At 43.6% G+C, this 12,419-nt stretch overlaps 1 protein-coding gene across 1 annotated transcript in view; it reads right to left on the bottom strand.

Moving 5' to 3' along the window:
- The window catches only part of ADRBK2 (adrenergic, beta, receptor kinase 2), a 211,931-nt gene that overhangs the window by 30,275 nt on the left and 169,237 nt on the right, over positions 1 to 12,419 (bottom strand). Inside the window, exon 13 of the mRNA XM_006869187.1 lies at positions 9,684 to 9,791. Within this exon, the coding sequence (XP_006869249.1) occupies positions 9,684 to 9,791 (108 nt within the window). The remainder of the gene's footprint in view (positions 1 to 9,683; positions 9,792 to 12,419) is intronic.

The following is a 12,419-nucleotide window of genomic DNA, read 5'->3' as shown; positions in this document are numbered from 1 at the left end:
ATTGATGGTGTCAAGTGTGGCAGCGGTAGTGAGGTTGGCCCAGGATCGGACATTGTTTCGTTCTGCTGTGCATGGGGTCGCTATGAGTCGGTTCCAACTTGATGGCACCTGACAACAACAACAACAACAATATATATAGTCGTTGTTGTTAAGTGCCATAGAGTTGGTTCTGACCCATAGCGACCCTGTATGGGATTTCTGAGGAACGGCTGGTAAGCTTGAACCACCGACCTTGCAGTTCAAACGGTTTTGCTGTCAAGCGTATTAACCCACAGAGCCACACCAGGACTCATTCTCTCTCTCTGTCTCTCTGTCTCTCTCTATATATATACATATATATATATATTATACACACACATACATATATATATATATCACTGAGTCTTCTTTCAGTGAGACCTGCTAGAAATGACTAATCCTACCAATTTATTTATACAATGTATCTGACAAAATGGGAGGCAAGATATTTTATAAAACACTTACTGATCCCTCCATAAAGAAGGGATTGGAATGTTGAGCACATAAAGTGATGAGATTAAATGCGATGAAAAGTCTATTTATCACTGCACTGCTACGCATTACTCCTCATCCAGCCATTGTCTTGAATTCCTTCCTTGAAATTAGTCCTTGAAAGAGGAGTCCTGGTGTTGCACTGTAGGATAAGCCCTGGACTGCTAGCCACAAAGTCTGTGATTCAAACCCACTAGTCACTTCTTGGAAACTGATATAGGATTGCTATGTATTGGAACGGACTTGACGGCATTTAACAGTAACAATTCCTTGAGATTATTGCAGGTTAGAACATTATTGTCTCAAATAGTTTAATTTTCTGTTTGTACAAGAGAGGGCGCTCTAACGCTTTATTCGTTTCTGTATCAAGCTGTGATGGATGTGCTTAGTAATTTCGTCTCTCCGAAGCATTCTTTTTATACGTGGTACAGGGCCGTGGAAGGGGTGAGGCGAGTTAAAATAAGGTGAGGTAGGGTGGAGGAGAGAAACAGAGAATAAACCATGGATTCTGACTCTCAGAGATTCTATGGGGACAGAGGAGAACTTCCCAGGCTGTACATCTTATAGAAACAGAACTGCCGCATCTTTCTCCCATGGTGCCTTCAAACAGTCCACCACTTGGTTAATAGCTGGGGACTTAACCACTGTGTCACCAGGGCTCCTATTTGTTACATTATTAAATATCACTGATAAATTCAAAAGTAGAAAACAACAACCAGGATAAATTAGCACTAAGCAAGTACACACTCATCTTTACAATAATAGCCTTTGATTGGAAACGTTCCTTCCACCTTGTTTCCAAGGAGAAAAATCTACAATTACTGCAGTTAAAAAGAAAATCAGCCCACTGCTGTGAAGTTGGTTCCAACTCCCAGAGACCGTGTAGGACAGAGGAGAACTGCTCCATAGGGTGGCTGAGGCTGTCAGTCCTGATGATAGCAGATGTCCTCATCGCTCTCCTGAGGAGCAGCTGGTAGGTTTGAACCAACCACCCAATGCCTAACCCACATCATTACTGGCTGTTAAGTGCCATTGAGTCGGTACCAACTCATAGCAACCCTGTGTGGGGTTTCTAAGACTTTAAATCTTTGCCGGAGTAGAAAGCCTCATCTTTATCCTGCACATCATCACGTATTGTTGTTATGAAGTGCCGCTGAGTCAGTTCCGACCCATAGCGACCCTGTAGAGGGTTTCCGAGGAGCAGCTGGTGAGCTTGAACCGCGAACTTCGCAGTTCAAACAGCTTTGTAGTCTGGTACATTAACCCACAGCGCCACACCAGGACAAAGCAAATAGAATATACATATATTTTTTTTAAATCAGAAATTTATCAAGCTATTTCTATGGAAAATACCTATCACATTGTATCATTCTTTTTATGCAAAATATACTCATAAATTAACATGTTTACAGATCAAAAGGAAAAAAGTTTGTTAAATGGGGTCTGGGTGTGGTGCTGTAGGATAAGCACTGAACTGTTAACTTCAAGGTCATGGTTCAAACCCAGCAGCTGCTCCTTGAAAACCCTACACAGGGTCTCTATGAATCAGAACCAACTCGACAGCACGTAATAACAGCAGCAAATCTTATTTAAACTTTAGTCCATCTCCTTGGCTGTTACCACCCCAAGATGTTCGTTAAAGTAAATCATTTGCCATATGACTGATTCCACTTCATGATGACCCCGTGTGTGTCAGAGTAGAACTTTGCTGCAGAGGGTGTGCACTGGATGATTTTCCAGAAGTCGACTAACAGGTCTTTCTTTGGAGGTACCTTGGGATGGTTTAGAACTGCCAACCTTTTGAAATCTCCTCAATTTGTAAGAGGGGACTGAGCGTGTCTGCAGATCCCTCTGATTTGGTTCCTGTGTTCAGAGTCAGCAGCGACAGCCCAGCTCTGCTCTTGCCCTCTGGGCACTGAACCCAAGTGATGGTGGAAGGAGAGGTCTGGGCTGGCCCGGACCCTTGTCAAGAAGGACTGCTATGTCCCAACAGAAACACTCTGAGCTAAATCATAAAAAAAAAAACCAGAAAGGTCTTTCATGAAATGAGGAGGACCAGTGCTGAAGTAAGTGGTGCCCAAAACACTCCAGGAGCGGGGCCTAGCACCCCAGCTCCTATTTGATCAATACCGCTCGCAGGGCACCCCACTCCATCAGAAGCCATCAGAAAGGTTCTGCAGCTATTCAGTCCTGAGAAGACGCTCTTTCCAGAGAAAGTCTGGGTGTACATCTGTTCCCAATGTATTCTTGATTATTCTTTGTGAACCAAACTAAAGATTCTGTTTCTATTTTGGAAACTGTGCGAGAAAGCCTCTAATAGAGACCATCTCCATTTGGAGGATGGCTTGGGGGCCTCGCAGGCCCTGTGTGATCACAGCTGCTCCCCGGTGCCTGTCTGTACACAGGAGGTAGCAGCAGGCCTCTGGGGAGGATCCTGGTGGCATTAGAGTGCACTGGGGGAGATACAGCTCGTGTGCGCAGCGGTCAGCTGGGCCTACTGTAGGATGGAGAGGAAGACTGGCATGCTTACAAAGTCTTTCAAGATATGATGAATTATGGCCAAGTGCACACACAAACAGGGTGCTGTCAAGTCCATTCTGAGCCATAAGAACCCTGCAGGACAGAGCAGAATTGTCCCCAAGGGCCTCCTGCCTGGCCACTTTTACAGGAGCAGATCCCCAGGGCTTTTCTCCCACACAGCTGCTGGTGGGGTCAAACCATCAACTGTCTGCTTAGCAGATGATTGTTTAATCACTGTGCTACAAGGGCTGTTAAACAAATCTTCCCCCTGTCATCAAGTCAATTCCAATTCAGAGAGATCCTAGGTATAGTTTCTGAGACTGTCGATCTTGACTGCAGCAGACAGCCTCATTTTTTCTTCTGTGGAGCAGCTGTTGGGTTTGAACCACTGGCCTTGTGGTGAATAGCCTAACCCACAGCACCACCAGGGTGCCTATTGACTCTGTTGTTGTTAGCAGTAGTAGGTGCCATCAAGTCGGTACTGACTCATAGCAACCCTGTGCACAACAGAATGAAACACTGCCCAGTCTTGCACCAACCTCACAATCATTGCCATACTTGAGGCCATTGCTGCTGCCACCGTGCCAATCCATCTCGTTGGGGGTCTTTCTCTTTTTCGCTAACTCTCCACTTTACCAAGCATAATATCCTTCTCCAGGGACTGGTCCCTCCTGATTATGTGTCTGAAGTATGAGAGACAAAGGCTGGCCATCCTGGCTACTAAGGCGCATTCTGGCTGTACTGCTTCCAGTACAGATTGGTTTGTTGTTCTCTTGGCAGTCCGTGGTTCTTTCAATATCGGCCCTGTTTGTTGTTGTTAAGTGTCGTTGAGTCGGTTCCCATTCATAGAGACCCTATATTGGGTTTGCAAGCAACAGCTAGTGGGTTTGAATAGCCAACCTTGTGTTTCACAGTCCAGTGTAGATCCCACAACGCTACACCAGGACAGTGAAACAATGAGTCAAAACCAACACATTCATTATTACAGTTGATTAAAAATTAGCACATCAAAAGTTAATTTTAGCATACCAAAAAGATGACATGTCATACAAAACATACATTTTGAATCTAAACTAATAGCTGCCAAAATATTTAGAAACATTCTCTTTTTCCACTATCTGGAACAAAGTCACCCAAGCAGAGCTCAGCTGTCCTCAGAGCTAAGTCTGAGTGGGCACCAGCCCCACCACACAAGCCCCCTCTCTGGGTCTGACCCTTCAGGGGCACAAACAAGCAAAAAGTTCAAGATCAAGCCCAATGTCACATGGATTCTTTTCCTTTGCTGTTGTTAAGTGTGGTAGAGTGAGTTCTGATTCATAACGACCCTGCATAGGGTGGTCTCCAAGGTGGGTTTGAACTGCTGACTCTGTGGTTCTCAGTCCAGTGCTCCTGAGGAGGCTGAGAATCAGAACAAAGTGAAGAATCGCTGGTCCATTAGTTTAGGCTTTGGACATCTTACATCTAGATTGAGGATCATGATGACCACTCCACCAATTTGCAACATGGACACATCTTCATGGGCATCTGACAGTCAACCGAAATGGGAGTGGTAACAGAATGGGGTACAAAAGCTAAAAGAGCCCAGAAAGAGAGAGAGAGAGAGAGACAGCCTTCCCCAACAGCTGGTACCCTGAATCTGGTCTTCAGCCTCTTAAACTGTGAGGATTCCCTTGACCTCTCTGAGCCTAAGGTTCTTATCTGTACAACAATGGGTTAAGAACAGTACGTCTCTCACAGGGTTGTTGTGAGGATGATATGCTTTCAAATACAACAGGCTCAGAACACTGCCAGCACGTTCCATAAGCATCGACTGTTTTTTTGTGGTTGGTAAAAAAATATACACAAGGGGCCTTCAAAAAGTTTGTGGAAAAATCCCACTATCTTTTTATCCCATTTTGTCATGAAGCCCCCTTGAACATATACATGTATTCCCCTGCTCTTTGGGGGTTTTAGCCCTTTCCTGAAGGGGAATGAGTTCAGAGCAAGGAATAGGAAGAATGACCTAAGATCATGCATCTGTATGGGGTATACTCATTTAATTAAAACCGTCACACACTGGAAGAATTCTCTGTAAATAATCGGTCATCCAGACAGTGACAAGGGGCTTGCTTTCTGAGAAACAGAATACTCCTTCACTAGATAGCACAAGTTTTCAATGGATATACTGATAGCAGATAGAAATATTTTCCTTCCTTAAAATGCCTATCCCCTCACTAGCTGACCAGAACTCGACCAGATGAAGATAAAGATGCTTGATACTGTGAGTAAGCATAAATTGCTAAAATGTGATGACCTGGACCTTTGCTTATGGATGCAGTTCATCACATTTTAACAATTTATGCTTACTCACCAAAAGGGAAGGAGTCTTCAAATTAAGGATCAAGCTTGTTTTCTCAGTACACTACGTTGACAGGGATGGGCAACTTAGACAATGGCTATCAAAAGTGGGGGGCTATAAAAGCTTACAAGCTTTCATGAGTATGCTTTATTCAGAACGAGGGGTAATGTAGAATCCCCACTGAATAGTTTTCCTTTTTTCCAGATGGATCTGATAAAAGGGGATGGGGGACAATGGTGGTAGGGTTTCATGATTCAATTGTGAGTAACTGTTAGCAGGATTAATTGTGATTGTCACAACCGTAATTGTAGAAGATGTGAAACTAAAAGTTAGGAGTAGTTAACCTTTCATTTCAGGAACAGAAGACCCAAGGACCATCAAGAAGCAAGAGCATGAGAGGAATGTGAACTCCTACCTAGAAAAGTGGCGACAGCAGAGACAGTAACAGAGGCAGTGGCATAGAGAGACAGAGCAGCTGCGGGCTCCAGACCCAAGAACTGAGTAAGGCTGTGTGCCTGAGGGCAGGAGGCTGGCTTGTAGAATGTGCCCTTTGGACATTTAAGTGAATATATATATTATATAATTTTGTATATGTACATCTAACATTTTTGTTTGATAGATTTGTGAAAAATAAGATGTACGAAGGGGCTATAATCATTTAGATGAAACAAAATGTATGACTGGTTGAAAGTAAAGCTGATGCACTTGTCTATTAACCTTCACTCAATTCACAATAAAACGTTTATCCCCCCCAAAAAAAACACCAAAAAAACCACCTATCCCTGGAGCCCTGCCATATAAATATGACCCTTCTAGAAGATGACCTACTAGCTGAGCACAATCTTTCACCGCTTCTGTTGTTGTTAAGTGCCGTCAAGTTCGTTCCAACGCGTAGCAATCCTGTATAGGGTTTCCAAGGAGTGGCTGGTGTGTTTGAACCACTGACCTTGTGGTTCAAACTGCCTTTACAGTCCAGTGGTTTACCCTACAGCACCACATAGAAGCCACCATTTCTAGCTCTGTCCACGTTCTCTCCTTGTGTCCTCCATTGCATCCCATCCTTAGGGTCTTTCCCTCAGTCTCAACAGGAGCCATCCCTCTCAACAGTGAGCCGTGTGCTTCAAACAAGCTTGGCCAAGAACTTCACAAAGAAATAAATACCTCCCAGTTCTGTACTCAAGCGATGGGACCCTCCTGATGGGCTGATCAATGGTTGGTGAAGTGGAAGGTCAACAAAAACAAGAAAGTCCTCAGTGAGGTGGATGGACACAGTGAGTCTGTAACCATGGCCTCAGCAATGAACTTGAGCAATGGACAATGGTAAAGATGGTGTGGGACTGGGCAAGGTGTCATTTTGTTGTCCAGAAGGTCATCATGAGTTAGAACCGCCTCAACAGACACTACCATCAATAATTCAGTACTCCAAACATGAATTATGGCCAAATAAGACTGAGTTTACTTTACTAGCAACAAATCACACTGATAGATCACACAAAGCTACTAATTCAACAGAACCCTCAGATCTTCCATACAGTGGTATGCCAGATTCTCCCAGCCCAATATGCTATGATAAATAGGCAGAATTACAAGTTAAATGAAGTAAAGATGCAAACAGAGCCCTGATCAGCAGCCTCGCATACCTTGTGGGGTTCAGACATAATGCATGCCAGAATTCAGCCATTACATAGAGATTTCTGTCCTCTCAGAATGTCATATGGACTCTGGGTCTTCCACCACATGGCTAAGGACAATGACACAGAAGGGATCTAGCACAAAGACCTGTGGTGTGCCTCCTTACTCACGCCCTGGGCACACAGTGGCTCAGCTCTACATAAAGGCAGTGTATGCAGAGCTACAGTTTCGTCTGCTTGCTTTGCCGAAGCTCTCTGATCAGTTCAGCTAGTCTGATGACATGAATTAAGACCATCCAGGCTCCACAAATGCAATCATTCAATTAAGGCAGTAAGTATGATTGTGGTGCCTGGGTGGCTAGGGAGAAGAAAACCATTGTGTCTTCAGAGTCCTGAGATACTGCTGTGGGTGCTTGGAGCTGAGACTCAGGGAAGACATAGAAATCAGCCCCCAGATGTAATCCGGAGATCCGGCCAAAGCCACCAAACCAACTGCCGCCCAGCCTATTCTGACTCATGGCAACCCTGTAAGAAAAAGAGAACTGCTCCGTAGAGTTTCTGAGGCTGTCAATCTTTACAGGAGTCGACTGCCTCATCTTTCTCCAGATAAGCAGCTGGTGGGGTCAAGCTGCTGACCTTACACTTAGAATTCAATGCTTAACCCATGGCACCACCCAGTCTCCTATACAAAGACCCAAAGTGGTGCTCATTTCCGCCTTTCTGATGGGCATGTGGACAGTTTAGCAAGCTAACAGGATTGTGTGCCTACAGGAAATATGCAAGGGAGAAGTCCCCGACTAGGAAATTGTAATGTCAACTACTCTTTGTATCTTTGTGAGGAAGAACATCAAATTTTAAATCATTTTAAAATTTAAGATCTGGATTAAAAATGACTAAAAATATCTAAATTCATGGGGATGCTAACACAGTTGGTTAAGTGTTCAATTTCAAAGCATGCTTTGAGAATGTTTGGGTTTCACATCTTTTCACCTCTTTCTTCATAATTGGTAGTTTAGAACAAGAGACAAGTGTAATATTGGCTTTTAACAGGTACACAAGTCAATGTCAGTGTGTCCACATATAAATATAAACTTTACAAATGAGTTTACTTTGGATCTGCATTCTTTTTTGGTCCCCTTCAATACGCTTTAAGCTCTTTGTTATTGGTAAGTGCTGTCAAGTCGGTTTTGACCAATAGTGACCCATATAGGATTTCAAGCTCACAGGTGGTGAGCTTGAACCACTGATCTTGCAGTTCAAGCCGACTTTGCAGTCTGGTGCAGTAACCCACAGTGCCATACCAGATAATACAAGTAATTAACATTAGCTAAGACAAGTAATTAATTTCTTCTTGTTGTTAAATGCTGCCAAGTCAGTTCAAACTCATAGCAAGCCAGCTGATGGGTTTGAACCTCCGACCTGGTATTTAGTACTCCAGTGCTTATCCTACAGTGCCACACCAGAGCTCCAATTAATTTCTAGGGGGAAAAATTACCCTAACCTTCTCAATTATCCACATTTTAAAAAGAACATTTATTCCCAGAGCGTTACTTGTCAATGAATGTATTTCAAAGCTGTCTCATTTTAGACTTAAAAGTGTTGCCATTTCTACACAGTATGGAGTGAAAAAATTGCCCTGGTGGCTCAATGGTTAAGCACTCTCAACTGCTAACTGAAAGGTCAGCAGTTTGAATCCAGCAGCCACTCTGCCAGAGAAAAGATTGGCAATCCGTTCCCATAAAAATGGCAGCCCAGGAAACCACACTGCGGCAGCTCTCCTCTCTCTTACAGGGTACATTCGATGACACAACAACATGAACCAAAAGTATGAAACCACAGGCTTTTACCTACAAGCTTTGGGGCAACAAACTCCCAGTTTTATAAGGATGCATTTATCGTCAGATTTATGGGTGTCAAAAAGACCACTGTGTGATTTTAAAATGATACTTGAAAATAATAAAAACAATTGCCTTTGATTTGTCCCATGCACGGCCACCCCACATGTCTCAGAGCAGAACTGTGCTCCAATGGGGTTTTCCCTGGCTGACTTTTGGAAGCAGACTCCCAGGTCTTTCTTCTAAAGTGCCTCACCTTATGTGTTTTGGTTAGCAGTAGACATGCTGGCTGTTTGCATCACCCAAACCCCAAATAACCTTCTGTCAAGTGAATTCCGACTCAGAGCCACCCTATAGGATGAAGTAGAACTGCTGCCTAGGGCAACCTTTATAGAAGTAGACTGCCACATCTTTCTCTCATGGAGCAACTGGTGAGTTTGAAATGCTGACCTTTTGGTTAACATCTGAGCACTTAACCACGATGCTACCAGCACTTCTTGCACTACTCAAACCAAAAAACCCAAACCCATTGCTACTGAAATCCAACTCATAGCAACTCTATATAGGGTTTCTGGGGCTGTTAATCTTAACAGAAGCATACAATCCCATATTGATCCCATGGAGCGGCTAGTGGGTTCAAACCACTGACATTTCAGTTAGTAGCCCAACGCCTAACCCACTGTGCCACCCAAGAACCCAACAAGAATATTCCTACTAAATCCAATGCTGTTGAAATGATTCTGACTCTAGTGTCCCTATAATACTGGGGTCTGGTAATGTCTGAATGGTCTAGATTTCGACTCCAGCACATGCCATGACGGTCGTGCCAAGAGGACCCACATGACTCACCCTCTCAGAAGTTTGAAGAGCATGCAGCCCAAGGAGAACCAATCGGCACTGCTGTCATAAGCCGTCCCCTTCTGCAGGACCTCAGGAGCCATGTACCCATGGGTGCCACTAGGGAGAAGAAAGGGGGCACGTGGTTATCAGACTACACCCAACGTAGAGCCACAGACTCCCAGAGTCAGTTACTATATGCTAACAAGGAGAGGGGGCAATGTTACTTACACACACACACAAACACACACACACCATTCACTGCCCAGCCAATGGTAACACCATCTTGTCTGCTTTCATGAGTAGAAGAATTAAGATAAAGGAGTTACCATACAAAATCAGTATGAAGCGTGGTGGCTTCAGAGGCTAGGAGGTGCCACATGAATCTCCTTAGACCTTTTCTGCTGGGGGACTAGAGGGCTTTTCCAGATGTGTGTGGTGGGTTGGAGGTGGCAGGAGAGGGTGACATCTCCTCCCTGTGTGTGCTCCTGCCTTCCTGGGCTGGGAACAGACAAGGAGCGCAAGCACACAAAAACTTGGATACGTGAAGAAGGAATCATGGGGCCAGAGGACTGAGGAACACTTGTGACAATGCTCAGTGAGCTGAGAAAATCACTAGGGAAGGTGGTCATTGGATGCAGCCGGTGCCCTGCTGGAAGCTCAGAAGACTCTCCAGCCCTTCCTGAAGAGGTGAGCAGGCACGGTTCCATCCTGAAGAGCGAGACGATGAAAGGACCTCTCCAGAGTGCAACCTCTCCATCCTTCACTTTCTCCATCAGTAAAACAGTTAACAGAATAACCATTTATAAAATCACCTATACCAAACTGAAAAACCAACCCTCGCGCTATGGTGTCCATTTTGATGCAGAGTAGCCCTACAGGACAGAGCAGAGTTTTCCCAGAGGGCTTCTAAGGCTGGGAAAACTCTTTATGGGAGCAGACAGCTTCATCTTTCTCCCAAGGAGCAGCTGGTGGATTCAAGGCACCAGCCTTGAGGTTATCAGTCCAATGCTACAGTGCCAGAAAAACGGAATGCCTTTATCACCAGCTCCTTTTTATTATTGTTATTAGGTTCCATCAAGTCGGTATTGACTCATAGTGACTCCATGAACAGCAGAATGAAACATTGCCCAGTCCTGTACCAACCTCTCAGTCAATCATTGCTACGTTTGAGCCGACTGCTGCTGCCACTGTGCCAATCCATGTCCCTGGAAGTCTTCCTCTTTGTATCTGACCCTGCACTTTACCAAACATGTTATCTTTCTCCAGGTACTGGCCCCTCCAGATAATATGTCCTAAGCATGAGAGATGAAGTCTGGTCATCCAGGTTTCTAAGGGGCATGATTCCAAGACAGATTGGTTTGTTCTTTTGGCAGTCTGTGGTACTTTTAAATATTCTCCTCGAACACTTTATCTCAAATTCATCAATTCTTCTACGGCCTTCCTTATTGACTGTCCAACTTTCACATGCACATGAGGTTATTTAAAATACCATGGCTTCAGTCAGGTATTTTAAATAACTTCATGTGCAAACTGACACCTTTGCTCGTCAACACTTTAAAGAGGTCTTGTGCATCAGATCTGCCCAATGCAATACTCTGTTTGATTTCTTGATTGCTGCTTCCGTGAGTGTTGATGGTTGATCTGAGCAAAATGAAGTATTTGACAACCTCAATCTTTTCTCCATTTATATCCATTTTGTTTATTGGACCAGTGGTGAGGATTTTTGCTTTCTTTACATTGAGATGCAACCCATACCAGAGGCTGTGGTTCTTGATCTACATCAGTAGGTATTTTAAGTCCTCTTTGCTTTCAGCAAGCAAGGTTGTATTGTCAGCATATCACAGGTTGTTAATGATTCTTCCTCTAATCCTGATGCCACTTTTTTTTTTTTTTTTTCATATAATCTAGCTTCTAGAATTATTTGCTCAGCAAACAAATTGAATAACTATGGTAAAAGAATACAACCCTGGAACATACCATTCCTAAATTTAAACCACTCAGTGTCCCCTTGTTCTGTTAGAACAATTTCCCTTTGGTCTATGTACAGATTCCTCACGAGCACAATTAAGTGTTCTGTAATACTCATTCTCCGCAATGTTGTCCATAGCTCATTATAATCCACACAATTGAAAGCCTTCACATAGTCAATAAAGTACAGGTAAACATCTTTGCAGTCATCTCTGCTTTTAGCCAAGATTCATCTAATATCAGCAATGATATCCGTCATTCCACGTCCTCTGCTGAATCCAGCTTGAACCTCTGAAAGTTCTCTGTCAGTCTCTGGTTGCAGCCCTTTTTAAGATACCTTTAGCAAAATTTCACTTGCAAGTGATATTAATGATATTGTCTGATGATTTCCCCATTCTGTTGTGTTTCTTTGGAATGGGCACAAATATGGATCACTTCCAGTCAGTTGACCAGGTAGCCGTATTCCAAATTTCTTGGCATAGATGAGTGAGTGCCTCCAGTGTGGCATCATTTTGTTGAAATATTTCAATTTGTATTCTATCAATTCCTGATGCCATGTTCTTTGTCAATGCCTTCAATATACCTTGGACTTCTCCTTTCAGTATCACTGGCTTTTAATTATATGCTACCTACTGAAATGGTTGAACATTGGCCATTTCTTTTTGGTACATTGACTGTGCATTCTTTATATCTTCTTTTGATGTTTTTTGAATCATTCAATATTTTCCCATGGAGTCCTTCAATATTGTGTGAGTCAAGGCTTGAATTTCTTTCTTT

This window comes from Chrysochloris asiatica, unplaced genomic scaffold (assembly GCF_000296735.1).
Source record: "Chrysochloris asiatica unplaced genomic scaffold, ChrAsi1.0 scaffold00128, whole genome shotgun sequence".
In the NCBI taxonomy this organism is placed as follows: domain Eukaryota; kingdom Metazoa; phylum Chordata; class Mammalia; order Afrosoricida; family Chrysochloridae; genus Chrysochloris; species Chrysochloris asiatica.
Note: the sequence above shows the minus strand (reverse complement) of the source record. Positions and strands in the feature narration are given on the sequence as shown.